Below are 15,533 nucleotides of genomic sequence, written 5' to 3'. Positions count from 1 at the left end.
GTCGAAGAGCTTATGTACTCGTGAAGGATAGTGATTCGGAGAACGATACTTGATGGGATTATATATATTTAGAGAAAATCTGGAAGTTAAGATCTATATTACCTGTAAGTACTAATGTGACCGCTATAAAAAAACTATGGTGGAATATCCAGTAGACATATTTCATAACAGTTTGAGAGGAAGAGGATCGTGGGTACAAAACAGGAGCAATGTACTTTTCAAAACATTCTGCCCTCATTTTTAATTGTTTATTGTGTTATTCATTCTTTTTATGCTATTAAGACATTGACGAATGCAACACAGGCCATGACTGTCAAGAGATTTGCATTAATACTCTCGGTGGATACAAGTGCTCTTGTAATGAGGGGTATCAATTAACGGCTGATAACAGAACATGCACAGGTATGTTTCCAAATCAACATCCCCTCTGAGATAAAAAGAACCTTGTAACTGAAAACGGTATCATCCATTTGACGTGTAAATTTGATCACATATATTTTATGGACATAACTCATCTTTTGTAAGAAGATAAAGTATTCCTTGAGCAAATCCCTCGTAAAAATGAGCTTCGACGAATGGTTGATAGCTTCTAGAGTGTTTTCAAGCCAGAAGGAGGCTAAATGTCGTGGTTATTTTCCTTCAAAAAGTTTTCAGCAGCGCAGAAGAAAACGGCTTAGAAACAGTTTACCGTCTAAATTCAGTGCGATTTTTAAAAGGATTTCTCTTCTTCAGTAACAAAAGAAGCTGCTCTCCAAAAATGAAGAACATCTCATATGGAGACTTAAATCACATGGTTTTTGAAATTAAAAATCTGGGTTGTATCACTTTGGAAATATATATATGTTATGCGATGGTTTGAAGCGGTCGTTACGTATTGGAAAAAAATCTTCTTTAACAATTTCTCTTAGATATCAACGAGTGCGCCTCTAGTAACATCACTGGAAGTAACGAAACAGCCACTCTTTCTGGTTGTCATCACTTTTGTACGAACGTCGAGGGAAGTTTCCATTGTTCCTGTACGAATGGATATGTACTGATGTACGACAAGAGACAGTGTAAAGGTTAGTGATACAAAAAATGTAACTACACAATGAGGAGTTGAAAGGGATTGAAAGGGTTTTTTTGCTTATAAAAAAAAATGTCCATAGGTTTCCCACCAACTAAATTTTATCCTTTAGGGCCAATAAAAAATGCTTCAATTTTGTTTGATCTGCATTAAGATATTGACGAATGCCAGACTGGAAACCATTCCTGTGACCATAACTGCCTCAACTCGGAGGGGAGCTACTTTTGTTCATGTAGACCTGGCTACAAATTGTCATCAGACGGGAAAAAGTGTGAAGGTTCGTATTCAAGAACGATGTAACTGTTTTCATCCATGCTGACGCACTGATTTAATACCTCACCTATAGAACGAATAGAAAATCTTGATAACAGTTCGTTGCTACAGCTGAAACGCAATCATGACAGAAACCTTCCGACCGTTGAAGACATCGTTGCTATGTGAAGCATACTTGATCTTTAACGCCTCATCTTTGAGTGATTTCCTGACCCTTCCATTTGTGAAGCTCATCGGTGTCAAAGGGCTCAAGATTAAGAACAAAACCGTTGAGTTTAATATCAAGTGAACCTTCGAGTTCATCCAATTTATGTCTTTGGTTTCACAGTTTATCATTTCATGTTTACATGCTGCATTCAACGAAATTTATGAACGAATGACGGGAGAAAAAAATTATTTTCGAATAAAAAAACTCATCCTAAACGTTCTCTTAATAATTTTGCAGCTCAGCCCTGTGAAAAGATTGATACACCACTCAATGGTACAATGAATTGTTCAGGACTTGTCACTGATGCCTCTTGTTCATTTTCTTGCGATCCCGGGTATGATTTGGTTGGATCACAGTTTAGAACTTGCCTTCCTTCTTCAAGATGGAGTGGAAATTTCACTTTCTGCAAAGGTAAATGCTATCATCTTTTCATCTCTTTTGAAATGAGATAAATTGGATACCTTAGCTACTCTCGATTTACAAAAAGAGGGGCCTTGACTGTCCTCTCTTCTGTTGTAAAGCACGCAGGAAGCGGCTAGAGCACGAAAGAAGTGTAACGAGACGTAGTCGAGTTTTTCTCCTCACTTCTTGAGCACAGACTTCTCTATTTGTTTTGTAATGAATAATCCGTTATATTCCCCACACATTTTTTTTAATTTTCAAAAAAACTTTATTTCCAAAGAGAAGAACAGTGTCGACAGCATGCTCTATTAACCATATAGGGAAGCATTGAGTGTGCTCTGTTCTGTTATAAAGCACGCAGGAAGCGGCTACACTACGTCTCGTGTTTCTCCCCACTTCTTCTTCCCGCTTCCTATCATCTGACACCGTCTTCTTCCCGCTTTCTACCATCTGACATCGTCATGAGTATGAATTTTAACAGTTATGCCAATTTGGCTATATTTTTCATCATTTCTGTTTTGTTTGTAACCAAGAAACTTTATATACTAGACGAGTGTTAGCTGTGTTCGATTTTTATTACCGTACGTAAGTTTGCAATCTAACTGAGCGTGAAAACCTGAATAACTCGGACTGTCCCTTTCGTTTTCTGTGTAAGGATTTTCGTCTCTGATCGAGTTATAATAACGTAAATTTACGGCGTTTGGCATGTTTAAAAACCTTTTTTTTAGTTCTTCTGTTGCTACTTGCCAGCTTGCTAGTTCCGAAATTTCACACCCAGTTAACGAAAAGAAGCTAGAGAGAACTCCGGGAAAATATTAACGAATACAATGAAATTTCAAGTATAACGCATGGTGCAGAAAAGTCTGGACATATCCGCTCCAAAAATATTACTTACTGCTGCTTTTTTTTCCTCTTTTAGTGAAACATTGTGAAAAGTTGACAACCCTTAAGAGTCAAACTATTTTAGTTCCCTGTTTCACCTCCTTCGGTTCAACTTGCTATTTTGGATGTCGCCGAGGATTTTTCATGGATGGAGACGGACAAGCAAATTGCAGCTTGAATTCCAAGGGTGACGGTGTCTCCTGGAAATTTGGGAGTTTCACTTGTAAAGGTAAATTTTTCAATAGACGACATTGGTAGCCATTGGTAGATACGTGCTCTAAACGAACTGCTTTACTCGCCATATGTATTCGCTCCCCCTTTTAAGCATGTCCGTCAAGTAACGCAAAGACTCTACATTTGTCTTTTCCTCAAGAAATAAAGTGAGCAGGTATAAAATAAAGGGGATTATAACAAACTTGCTTCAGATAGAGGGGGCTAAATTTCCACCATAGGACTCGACTTTTAACCTTGTTGAGATGATGAGTTACGCAAATGATGTTCAGAAAAGTCTGTGTCTATCGGAGAGGTTCTTTCTAAGGTGACATCTATCGAAGCTTTGATAGCATCTGAGTCCTTTTGTTCGTGTTCGATTTTCTCCGACGAGGGGCTAAAGTTTGAAACATCGACTTTAGAAACACTTTACGGGGGCTAATTTACAAATCAACTCAGTAGATAAAAACAAATTATCTTGTGATCCCCCCATCCACGGAGCACCACAATACTTTTATAAACTTACCGTCCATATTCTTTGAGATATCGTCGCTGCCAGTTATAGCATCTTCAACTGTAAAACAGTCAAGCACTGTAAAGAATTTTGGTCTAATTGTCGTATGCATTTTTTCCTCATTTGCACATGTCTGCGACGTAAAGCAGCGACGCTTCATACCAAAAGAAACTTAGGTCAGCTCTAAATTAAAATAAGAGATAACACTCCGGCAAATGTGAAAAGTAAATAGCGACGTCTATCACTTCAGAACCCCAAAGGGAAAAATCATGGTTGTATAAAATTATGTGATCAAAAAAGATCAAACACTAAGTAAGAGGGTGATAACTGTGTATACTAAAATGCTGAAAAAAAAAGACAATCCAGAAAATAAAACCAAACCACTAAAAAAGAAAATACGATGAGTCATTAACTCGTACTTAGATCCTTATCGATGGCTCAACCTATTTCTTGGTACATTATCGCAGAGATCAAGACATGCCAGCCAAATCCATGTAGACATGGAGGAAAGTGTTACGCTCTGAACGAGAGGGACTATACCTGCAACTGCGATAACACTGGTTACAAGGGTGATCATTGTGAAACTGGGTATACTATAACACCAATCTTTCCAAAGCTTCGCTCAAAAACCAAATCTGGGAGGCTTTTCCTTATTGCTAGACCACTGAGACGCTTGACGGTAGAAGTGTCCTCAGAAAAAGGAGTGACATTTGAGCCCCCATCCATGGTTTTCGATTCTTCTAGAGTAATGGAGCAATTCACAGTAGTGGCGGAAAAGCCCGGAATCCGAGCGATCACCTATGGTCTGGAAGGCGAAAGTAAGAACGATTTTGAAACTCCTGAACCAAGCGTGCTTTTTACGGCACCAGAAACTTTCTCTAATATTAGCTTAAGGAGACAGCTATTTCTTTCTAAGGGCGAGCTACCCATTGGCTGCGAAGATTATATCACAAAACTTTCATGTGAAGTACGTCTATCATCTACCGCAGCTTGGACCAAGATTTTTTCCTCTACCAATGGCATTGTCCACATCAACTCTCCCAAAAATCAGAACATTCCTCTTTCTCTAATCGGTTTGAATCTAGGAGATCGTGTCTCGCGAGATAAGATGATTGAAGCCGGTGTAGCTAGGACCTCCTCGTTCAAAAAATTTACAGTTTTGCTCGCGCGAAATGGCACATGCCAGGCAAGACTAACAGACACAAACAGTGTGCTTGAACTCATACAGAATGATGCATTCGTGTCCTCGTTCATGGAGGCTCTTTCATCCGTGGCGCCAGAATGGCTTTCATTCTCTGTCACAGAGAATAACAATGTTTTCGACATTCAAAACGTTGCTGCTAATCTGGCATCTGATCTGAAACACTGCACAGGATTTCCCTTAGATCAAGCATCAAGTCTTGCCTACTACCGTCCTACTGTGAATTACAAAATGCGTGTGGCACAAGACGATGTTGCTTTGTTAGCTGATGGATCAACATGTTTTGCAATAAACATCTGTAAACCTAGTTTTTTTGTCAACTTTCCCAAAAGGCAGGCTGATCTCATAATGAGTTCTCTTAATTTCTTCCGAGATATGCAAAACAGTGGGCTCAGTCTTCAGATTGATTCGATTGGCCTCCATAAAAACAAAGAAACTGCTCATTTTGTGAAGGGAATCATTTGGAATGGCAAAGAGCTGCAAGAATTATCCCCTCTCCATTATCAAATGTGGCTAAAAGGAAGTATTGACTGGAAAATGGAGATTCGTAAGACGCTACTCCTGTCATTTAGGATGAATGGGGATGCTATCATCAGATCCGAAAATATTGAGAATGTAAGTAAGAAGAAAGGTAGGATTGTTTTGTAAATGTCATGGAGACTAAGTGAATCATGGCGTTTTTACCTTACTTTGAAACTTAAAAAAAACTGTCGGGAGACAAGCGGTGCCTTTTTCGCTTTGAGAAACATTTCTTCAGCTAATTAATGTAAATTGTTCCCGGACAGACTAATTGAAGAACTGATCTGTAACAGTCATCTGACATTTGGTTTATTTCTTAACAGCTATTTACCTCTTTTTTGTCTGAACGGATGGACATCCAGTTAAGAGGAGACGTGGTTTTAAACGTTACTGGAACAGCACTCAAAAACAACTTTACTTTGAAAATTAGTTCAACGAAAGCCATTGGAAAAGCTCTCTTAGGAGGTAGGGAATATAATTAGCGATGTTTTAGCCGATTTCTGGCGTCTCCTGGCCAAGACCTTGTTATATCCATCAAAGTTTAGGAGCAAAAAATGCTCTCTGATCAAACAGGCAGCTGCAGAAAGGAGTGATATAATGTAGCAATAAGCCTTTATTTCTCAGCGCGGCCTTAGGAAGTTGTGATACTACATGTGGAGGAAAACCTTCGTAAACTCGACTCATGAGTCTGTACGCCCCACTACTGGCGAATGATTTTACATCTTGCGCAAATATATTGTCCATAAGTAGGGGTAACAACCATCTCTGATTATATTTATCGGTTTATTGACAGTATTACAAGAGCGAAAAACCACTTTAAATCTGAAATTAGAAGATCCTCGCAGCTAAGAACACTACTGAAACTAGTAGTTGTAAATAGGACCTGAAAAAAATTCAGGCCCGTACGGGATTTGAACCCATGACCTCTGCGATACCGGTGCAGCGCTCTACCAATTGAGCTAACAAGCCAACTGGGAGCTGGTCAATGAATTGGGTACAAATAAACATCCAAGTGAATGAAGAATTTAGATATATGAAAATTCACATATTTGCACTGCGGTGGAGAGATGAAATTAGAAGATCCTCGCAGCTAAGAACACTACTGAAACTAGTAGTTGTAAATAGGACCTGAAAAAAATTCAGGCCCGTACGGGATTTGAACCCATGACCTCTGCGATACCGGTGCAGCGCTCTACCAATTGAGCTAACAAGCCAACTGGGAGCTGGTCAATGAATTGGGTACAAATAAACATCCAAGTGAATGAAGAATTTAGATATATGAAAATTCACATATTCACATATTCATTGACCAGCTCCCAGTTGGCTTGTTAGCTCAATTGGTAGAGCGCTGCACCGGTATCGCAGAGGTCATGGGTTCAAATCCCGTACGGGCCTGAATTTTTTTCAGGTCCTATTTACAACTACTAGTTTCAGTAGTGTTCTTAGCTGCGAGGATCTTCTAATTTCATCTCTCCACCGCAGTGCAAATATGTGAATTTTCATATATCTAAATTCTTCACTTTAAATCTATTCAACCATATCAAAACACTAAGGTTTGTTCTTCAAACGAATAGTGGCTTGTTGCACAATGTGGGTTATGACATTGGAATTAAGATCGTGTAATTCAATTCAATTACACGAGTTATTCTATTCATCTGAAACACACACCAAGATTTTAAAGAGCAATTCGCTCGTGCATCTGCATTTTTGATAAATGAAGCACATGAGAGGTTTGGGTAGCACCGAAAAAGCATATTTCATATTTTCATTAATTCCCAGTTTACGCCTGAGCCAATGTTAAATAAATTTTTCTCTATTTTTTGTTAGGAAAGGCCAACTGTAGCAAGAACATCCGAGGGATTTCTTTAACGTTGGAGAAATCCGCCAGCAGCTTTTTGAATAAAAGCCCTCTTGGAACTTACATTCGGCCGAGAGGGACTGAACCAGTTCGTTTGGCGATACTTATGTCATTAGAAGGAGGAAAGCTCAACAACATCGATAACATCGATGAAGTTAGACAATTTCTTTACGGCATTATTTCACTATTGCCGGATCTGCAAAATGTCTTCGTCAAAGCCAAAGCGATTACTCCAGAGGGTAAAACCACTCTAAAGAAATCCCTCGACATGATTCTTAAACTAAACACCACTATAAGAGAACTGAAAGAGATGCTAGCAAAAGACATGGTGAACATTGCAGGGGTCCTGAATCTTCTCGACCATATAGAATATATGCTTAAATACTGCAAAAGCATCACAGATGTTTTAAAAGACCAGTACACCTTATCAAACGACAAAGGAACTTATGCAGAGCTCTTGCACATAATTGATAGGATTCATGCCAAATTTCCCAAAGAATTACGCCCCAATCTCAGCGGAAAACCAATTTCCAAAACTTTACATGGAATAAGTTTCTATTTTAGAGGCAATCTGTGCGTGGGAAAGCTGTGCTTCGAAGATTTCAGCACAACAGTTGACTACCTTTCAGAGAACAGCTGTGTTTCTAATACACCACAAGCGTCAATGTTCCGTGGCAAAGGGAAAGCCTTAAGGCAGGTTGCATTAAGTAAAGACAACATATTAATGCTTCCTATGGGTCATGTAATTGAATTTATCTTTCCGAGAAACTCTAAGGTGATCTCAGCTCATTTCGTGGGAAGAAGTAATCTTTTGGCCGTTAGCCAGCTCGTTAAAGTTTCATTAAATAACAATCAGCTGTCGTTTGAAATGCGAGGGAAGATATTTGATAAATATGTGGCGAAAATGAGTGTGATGGCCATGATTAGCCATACTACAGATTGGAGCTCCTTAGTCTTCACAGTTAACGGACAAATGACGAATTCTTCCCAACTTTCGAAACTTCTCCAAAGTCAGGTGACGACCTTCGCCAATTTCTTAGCAGAAAGAGCTTTCAAACAAGTTGAAAGGTCTAAGAAATCAATACTGATTGCAGAAGAAAGGCTACATACCGCAAAAGAATTAGTTGAGAAGAAAAAGTCCATTCTCGATAAAGCGTTATTAGAAAAGCGACGGAAGCTCTCAAAATTCCAAAGAATAAGCGATGCATACGGGAAAGCATCAGTGGAGCTTGAATCTTCCTTGGACCAGCTATTGAAAGTAAAGAACAGAAAAATTTGCCGATTTTTAGCATGCAACCTCATCGAATCGAACATTTACATACCAGCGGTTTGTCAAAAGCCAGTCTTGGTAAATTACACAGTCCCAGTTTGCCGCAAAATAAAGGAATCGTTGCAAGAGGAAGTTGTTGTTTCAAAGGTGGTTTTGGAAACGAAAATGGTTCAAACTTACGTGGTCGAATACCGAGGTGATTGCGGAAAAACAGGTAAATTTCTAACAGGAATCGGGGATGGGATGATGGTCGCTGGAGGAATAGCTCAATATCTCTCACCCAAGCTCGGAGGTATCCTTATGGCTGCTGGTTTCGTTGTAAATGTGATTGGAAAGGTAATTGACCACGTCACTGGCTGCGATGATTACCAAGTGAAGGTACCTGGCCCGAAAGTTCCAGTTGAATTTTACGTAACAAAGAACTTCCGTGACTACAGAAAAAAAGAAATCGAAAGGTTCGTTTGCGATGCGCAAAAGACAGAAACTGAGATTTCTGGTTATCTTCCCTACGAATGTCCTAAAACTGGAAGTATAAAAGTTTTAGACCCAAAGTGCGTCTCTCACAACACAAATTGTTCCCTTGACATGGCAAACCTAGCCGCTGAAATCGAGTTTGAGAATGAGACCATGTTCAGAGATTTCCAAAACATGGTAGCAAAAGGAAAACGTGCCACCCGTGCTCAACTGGAATCAAACAAGGCAGAAATAAAGTTTGACAGTGCTGTAAGACAGTTAGAGCTGGCTCGTGCACGACTTCACCAGCGCGAATTTGCACGAAAAGCCATTAACCTCAACAAAGTGAAAGAGAGAGAAAAACTCGGGCTAAAACTTGGCAAAAACATGGAGAAGCTTTCAAAAAAACCATTGATCTACGTACAAAGTTTGGCTTTTTCTGTGGCCATGACCTCGTCATCGTCGAAGACGCGATTTCCCCTCACAGTTTACGTCAGGAGATTTGAAGGCTCGAATAAAGCAATTCAGTTTTCTATGGACTTCAATAACGAAGAGGATTCACTGGCCTTGGCATCGAAACTTATTGTTGAGGCGCTCTTTGGAACATCCAATTCAAAAAGACGTAGGTCACTAAAAGAGGAATCCATCAACTCTAAGAGAAATGGAATCGACCTCCCAGTTGAAAGACACGAATGTCTTCTTTCCAAAGAAGCCAATATTTTTTTCTCTGATATCGTTGAATCCATGGATTTTTCCATTAAAAGTAAGAGGGAGGTCGAAAAAGCCTTATTTTCGGGCATTAGAGGCATGGAGGAGCTCTCTGGTGCAAATAAAAATGATGGGAATTCCTCTTACAATGATATAATTCTCTCTTATGGGGATGCACAGCTGAACGGCTCTGAAGCATCATCTTGGAGTGACATATTACATGATACACGTGGATTTCTAGATATCTTGACCCAGAGGAAAAACTTTTCACAATGTTCAGGGATTCTTGATTGTGCTGACTTCTTTTTCGACAGCCTAAAGGGAATGTATGAAATGGAAAATCACCCCAGAGCAATCGAAATCAAGGAAGCGCTTCAGACATTGAACAAAATCATCGGCAGTATCCTGAGAGAGAACATTACGATGTCTCTGTTGGAAGGAAAACTCTCACAAGCGAGGTTTTTCATTAACAGAAGCGGCGATGATATAATACTTTGCGGTCAGAGACCCACAATTAAAAAGAGTTCTCCAGTGAAAGTTGTCACGCTCCTCGGTGGAGACATTGATTTACTGTGTGAGGCTGAAAGTACTCTGGGAGTTGAATACATGTGGATGAAAAATGGGCAGCCGCTTGAAGGGCAAAATGGTACCATACTTGAGCTAAGAAATGTCACCGAACAGAGTGAAGGAGCCTACAAGTGTCATGCTTCCAATACAAGAGGAAGTACAATATCTAATGTCACCATCCTGGTTGTGCATCAAAAACCACATATTGTCGAACACCCACTTGATAATCACAAGCTCGTTGGCGATGAAGAAGTGTGGATGGTCTGCAACAGCACTGGTGTTCCCCGACCAACAACAGAGTGGTTCTCCATTCCGATGAGAGGGATGAGCCAGGATGCTGTTCGAATCAACGTGACTGGCCCAGTACTGAAAATGGGAAACTTGACCACAGAAAATGATGGCTTTTACTTCTGTAACGTGTCGAATTTGCATGGTGCTGTTCAAAGTAGAATTGCAAGACTGGACGTTTCAAGATTCATTCCTGGCGTGCCTAGGATTGCTGTCATTTTCAAGCTGAAGCAGTGTCCGTCAACACCTTCTTCAGGAGACAGTAGTTCACATTTTTGCACTGGCAGTGAAATAGAGAAATCTCTGCAGAATGATACTATGGCTCACCAACACATTTTTCAAAAGATCTTGAAGCACGTGGACTGGCCGCCGGAAAAAATACATGATGAGTATTACAAACCTTTTCCAAATGCTGTGATCTCTTTCGTCCTTCATGGTGACGACCCCATCACGCGAGAAGGAAAGAAATTCGAGGCGCTAAATGAATTCTCGCTCTCTAGGCAACGCATAGGAAACAGTTTAAAGAAGCTTTATTCTTCCCTAGTTGATGAAAAAGTGAAGATTCGTTGGGGTAACTTGACAATAATTGGCGACAAAGATAGCCTTGTAATGGGATTTCCTTCTCAAAAATGTCCAAACGGTACAAGACTCCATCAAAATGGTTATCTATGCGGTAAGGTTCATCTTCCATGTCAGTGAGTAGTAACATTATCTCTCAATTTAAATCAAAATCGTTAAATAGAAGAGAGGAATGAATGTTTTCCGCTTAGTTCTGATATCCCATTTAAGAGGGAATTTGATTGATCCTCGGTTTATCGTCTTCTATTGAAAGACGGTGCTTCAGCGAAACAGTAGGCTTTCTCTTTTGTTTATAGCGTATATATTGGTTATTTTTGTTAAACCTTGAGGGAAAATTTGATGAATGGTAAGTCTAAGACCCTTCTCAGCTAAAGGCTAACCGTTTCAGTGCACTGTCCACCTGGTCATTATGAAGTAGGAAACAGAACTTGCGAACCGTGCCCTGTTGGCACATATCAGCCTGATGACGGGAGTACAGAATGTGTCAAGTGTCCTTACCGAGTTTCATCGACAGAGCCTGGAGCGGTTCGAGAATCTCAGTGCATCGATATATGTGAGTACAACAGATAAACTTCTTATTTTGACCTTGTTAATCCAAATTTAGTTACACCTTTAGACTCAAGATATCTGGTCTCCCTGAATTAACGCTGCATGTAGGTCGTGTGATGTGTGACTTTTTTTATTTTGAAGAACGCTTAGGCCCCGCATCAGAGGTGAGAAATATTTATGACACAACTGCTTATTTGCAGATTATCCTGAGCCGTCTAAAAACAGTGATTCAGAGAGTCTACATGCTACTTTTTAGTTCTGTTGAAACTTGTACCTTTTAGGATAAAGCACAGTTGCCTTGCTCATCTTTGGTGATAATCATAGCCTTTCCCTGAGGTGACAATTAAAGCTTGTCTGAGCGGTTACTAACTCAATGTCAATAGCAGGAAATTCCCTTTCTTTTCCTTGGCTGCTGAAGAAACTCGTTTAGACTTTTGCACACCAAGATATTATCAAAAGATAAAAGAGAAGGCTAAAAAAGTATAGAAAATTAGTTATACACGTTTTAGAGAACCGATTCTTGTTGGTAGGAAGGCCTTGTAGGCAGATTACCGGGTTACACCGGTTTATACTGAACTATGCCAAGTTAGGTCACAATAAGACCACTCACAGGCTTACCGTGCCTTGTCGGTGTTGACAAAGCAATTACAAGTGGCAAGCACTTTTTTAAAGAAGATTCGTAAATAATGCTCCAGGCGCTTCATAATTCTCAATGAAAGTTCTAGAAAAGTCATGAATGCATTTGTTTTGAGTCAAGCCCTGAGATGAAAGGAAAAGGAAAATGAACTTTTCATAACTTTAATTTGTCATTCATCCTTTTCCCGCGTTTTAGGCCTATCACTTATGTTTACCTTAAGGAGACACTCCTTAACTTTCCCATGCTCTGACTAGCCATTGCGATTATTCACAGTTTTGTTCAGGGAAACTTGGTTGAAGAGCGCCCTGTTGGAACACCTAAACACAAATTATGTCCTAGCTTGACCTTCAGAAAATTCGTAGTTGCTTACTTGAGATAAGCATTTCCTCCCTACTTTCTTTATCACTTAAATGCTAATCTACTTTCTGTTTTATTTTCTAGCCATACCCTGTACTAAACTGCCTCAAACCGACGTTGCACGAGCTCAGTTGCCAAAGAAGACAAAGGCTCTTTATCGTAGCGGTGAAACCTTTGACTTTGAATGTCAACCTGGGTATAAAGTCACAAGAAATGCAACTGCTGAGTGTAACGAAGGAAACTGGAGCAAGACTGACTTTTATTGTAAAAGTGTGTTTTTATAAATGACGTTTTACAAATACTCTCTGTGCTGGTGGATACATCATCCTATCCATGTTAACACCTAGCCCTGCTTGTGATTGATTGCGGAAAGGGGTGGAAAGAGCGTTAATTCTTAAGTTGAACCACAGGTGGCATCTCTGTGGAAACTTGAACCCCGAACCCCAAAGACCTTACTTAAAACTTGTACCCAAAACTGGTAGAGAAAAAAAAAAGGCAATTGTATGTCACATAAAGTACACATTTTGGAATAGGAAACGCACAACATCATTTTGGAACTATGGACCTCTTTAGACAACCGTTTTTGGTTATTTTTCGAGGATTTATTTTCCTCCCTCCTAGTAAGTTATTTTTGATGCAAAACCGTTGATTTCTGTTTTGATGTAGAGACTTGCTATTCACCCTGGACCGAGCTGAAGAGGCGTTGCTACTTGGTGGTAGAGGCACAGGGCCACCGATGGGTAAACGCGCTGGGCAAGTGTCTGAAGCTCAAGACCGAGATGGTGATGATATCCTCAGAGGAGGAAAATCAATTTGTCAAACAGCTTGCTCAGGTATTGGCTTTGCTGAGAGTTGAGAGGTGAACAAAGAACAGAATATTCTGTGCGTGCATGACAAATCCACGCGGTTCTTTTTAGTGCTCTTTTTTGTAAAATCAACGTAACTAAAGTAAATTAAAAAAGAGGCCTTTTTCCCGCTCCAAGTAAAATAGATAGGACAATTCATCACAACCACACGGGCCGAAACCTGTTGTTGTGCTCACCTATTTATTCGATTAAGAAATAGTACTTACCCAGGACAACGACCTTTGTTGAACCAAAGAACTTGACTATCTCGACCAAATTAAGATACCAATGAGGAATAAATGCAAACAGTAACAGAAAACTAACTTAATGCATTTTTATTGTATTGGGAAAAAATTTAAATACGGCCTCTTCATGCTAAAAAAAGGATAGTACGTTTTGAGCTAGGCCATCGAATAAAGAAAGTTATGGTTCTAACTAAGCAAAATCGTCTGCTGGATTCATGCATTAGCGTCCAAACTCCATGTCTCTTCCTGAGCTGAAGTATCCACTAACACGACGCCAAATGACATAAATATCAATTTCAGGCTTACCTTAAAGAGAAGAGATGGACCCGAGCTCAGATGTGGCTTGGGCTGAGGAAGACACACGCTACTGGTAATTTCCTATGGGCTGATGGGAGCCCGTTAAAGGGATACACTAACTGGATCCCTGGAGAACCAAATAACGCAAGAGGTCAAGAACTGTGTACCGAGATTTTGGTCTCTGGTAAATACCGGTTGGGCAAGTGGAGTGGTATGAAATGCCACGTAGCCCGTCACAAACCTATCACAGTTTGTGAGAAAGAGGGAGAATAAAAGTAACAAATCAGTTATTTCCCGAAATCCTTTAGATATGCTTGGCTGATTATTCCTCTAGTTGTGCTGTGCTTATAACAAGTAATTGTCGTTAAACGGGAAGATTGATAGCTGTGGAACTGTGTGCGTATTACATATCAATAACTCATTTATCTTGGTTTTGTCAGGAAAACTAAATTACAAAGTGTATTGAAAACAAATAGTTGATCTTCTCTAACTCTCCTCACGGCCTTATATTAATTCTTATAGGAATTGATATCCTCTCTCACCATGAGAAAATAGCTTTGTTACCTTAGTTAAAAACTTACAATAAGAAGTAACATACTTTACCTTCCTAGTGAATTCGGCATGGAATATTGTTTTCCGGCTTTCCTTTCCATTACTTTGCGTTTATTTCCTTTTATTAAGTATTCGGCTTAGCATTTGTCCCTCCTTCTCCAACCTTAAGTTTTGGTTAATTCTTAATTCATTTAAACATCTTCACCATCACTTTCCTTTAGAGTTCAGTTTTAAAGTTTCTTTTGTTCTAACATCTCTAAGTTTATGTTACTTCTGCCAGATCTTAACCCAGATTGTTCGAAAACCAGAGAAGAAGGTCACTTTGTAGAGAGTAAAGGTTTGCGAAGGGTAAATGACTTTTTTTTTGATGCAAGGTCTTCTCAATTGAGATTAGGTGGGAGTTACATAGCGAATGAAGGAAGTAATTTGACATTGGCATGGGCGGGAACACTGGTTCCAGAGAAGATTGAAATTGTGATTGAAGTTAGCAGTTGTAAGTAAGTTAAGAGTCCGTTTAATAAAGAAAGATCACCTTAAAAGAATGTCGAATAAGAAACACTTTTAAGCATATTTTGAAGCTTTGAAAAAGTTACTAGTTGCCTTGACGTGAATAGAATTGGCTGCGTTTCAATGTCGACTAAGGCTCTTTGGCCGATTAAAGTAACGGAAAATTCTGACGAAGCAAACGAAAAGAGTTATCATACATTGTACATAAAGAATCATCTCAGATAAATCATGAAATTAGTGAGTCTATTGGTGAGCACCATCGCCTACAGACCGTCAGGCCTTGTTTACCCTTGGAAGAGGGTAAACACGATAGGCTCTATGCAATGATTTTTTGTGTTTGATTCAGGTTTAGATATGTTTTGATAACTGCATATCACTCTTTTAGTTTTGCATGTGTTTATAATGGAAAGAACAAAAAAACAATTTTGATTATGTTCAGCCTTGTGAATGGAAGCTTCAAAAAAAGAAGAAGTTTTTTTAAGCGTTTGATTAAAAAATTCAGATGACAACACATTTGCGAAAGTCACATTCGGCTAGGAATCCTTT

General features: G+C 39.5%; 1 protein-coding gene across 1 annotated transcript in view; it reads left to right on the top strand.

Moving 5' to 3' along the window:
• Nucleotides 1-14,997, top strand: part of LOC131775924 (uncharacterized) — a 28,221-nt gene extending 13,224 nt beyond the window's left edge. The window contains exons 9-21 of the mRNA XM_059092043.2: nt 283-402; nt 909-1,061; nt 1,221-1,343; nt 1,785-1,958; nt 2,869-3,060; nt 4,023-5,371; nt 5,599-5,740; nt 7,103-8,652; nt 8,740-11,092; nt 11,387-11,551; nt 12,626-12,811; nt 13,208-13,374; nt 13,932-14,997. Coding sequence (XP_058948026.2) covers nt 283-402; nt 909-1,061; nt 1,221-1,343; nt 1,785-1,958; nt 2,869-3,060; nt 4,023-5,371; nt 5,599-5,740; nt 7,103-8,652; nt 8,740-11,092; nt 11,387-11,551; nt 12,626-12,811; nt 13,208-13,374; nt 13,932-14,201 — 6,944 coding nt within the window. The 3' untranslated portion in view covers nt 14,202-14,997. The remainder of the gene's footprint in view (nt 1-282; nt 403-908; nt 1,062-1,220; nt 1,344-1,784; nt 1,959-2,868; nt 3,061-4,022; nt 5,372-5,598; nt 5,741-7,102; nt 8,653-8,739; nt 11,093-11,386; nt 11,552-12,625; nt 12,812-13,207; nt 13,375-13,931) is intronic.
• The last annotated feature ends 536 nt before the right edge of the window (nt 14,998-15,533 follow it).

This window comes from Pocillopora verrucosa, chromosome 4, assembly GCF_036669915.1.
Source record: "Pocillopora verrucosa isolate sample1 chromosome 4, ASM3666991v2, whole genome shotgun sequence".
Classification (NCBI taxonomy): Eukaryota; Metazoa; Cnidaria; class Anthozoa; order Scleractinia; family Pocilloporidae; genus Pocillopora; species Pocillopora verrucosa.
The sequence above is the reverse complement of the archived record's forward strand: the minus strand, read 5'-3'. Positions and strand labels throughout refer to the sequence as shown.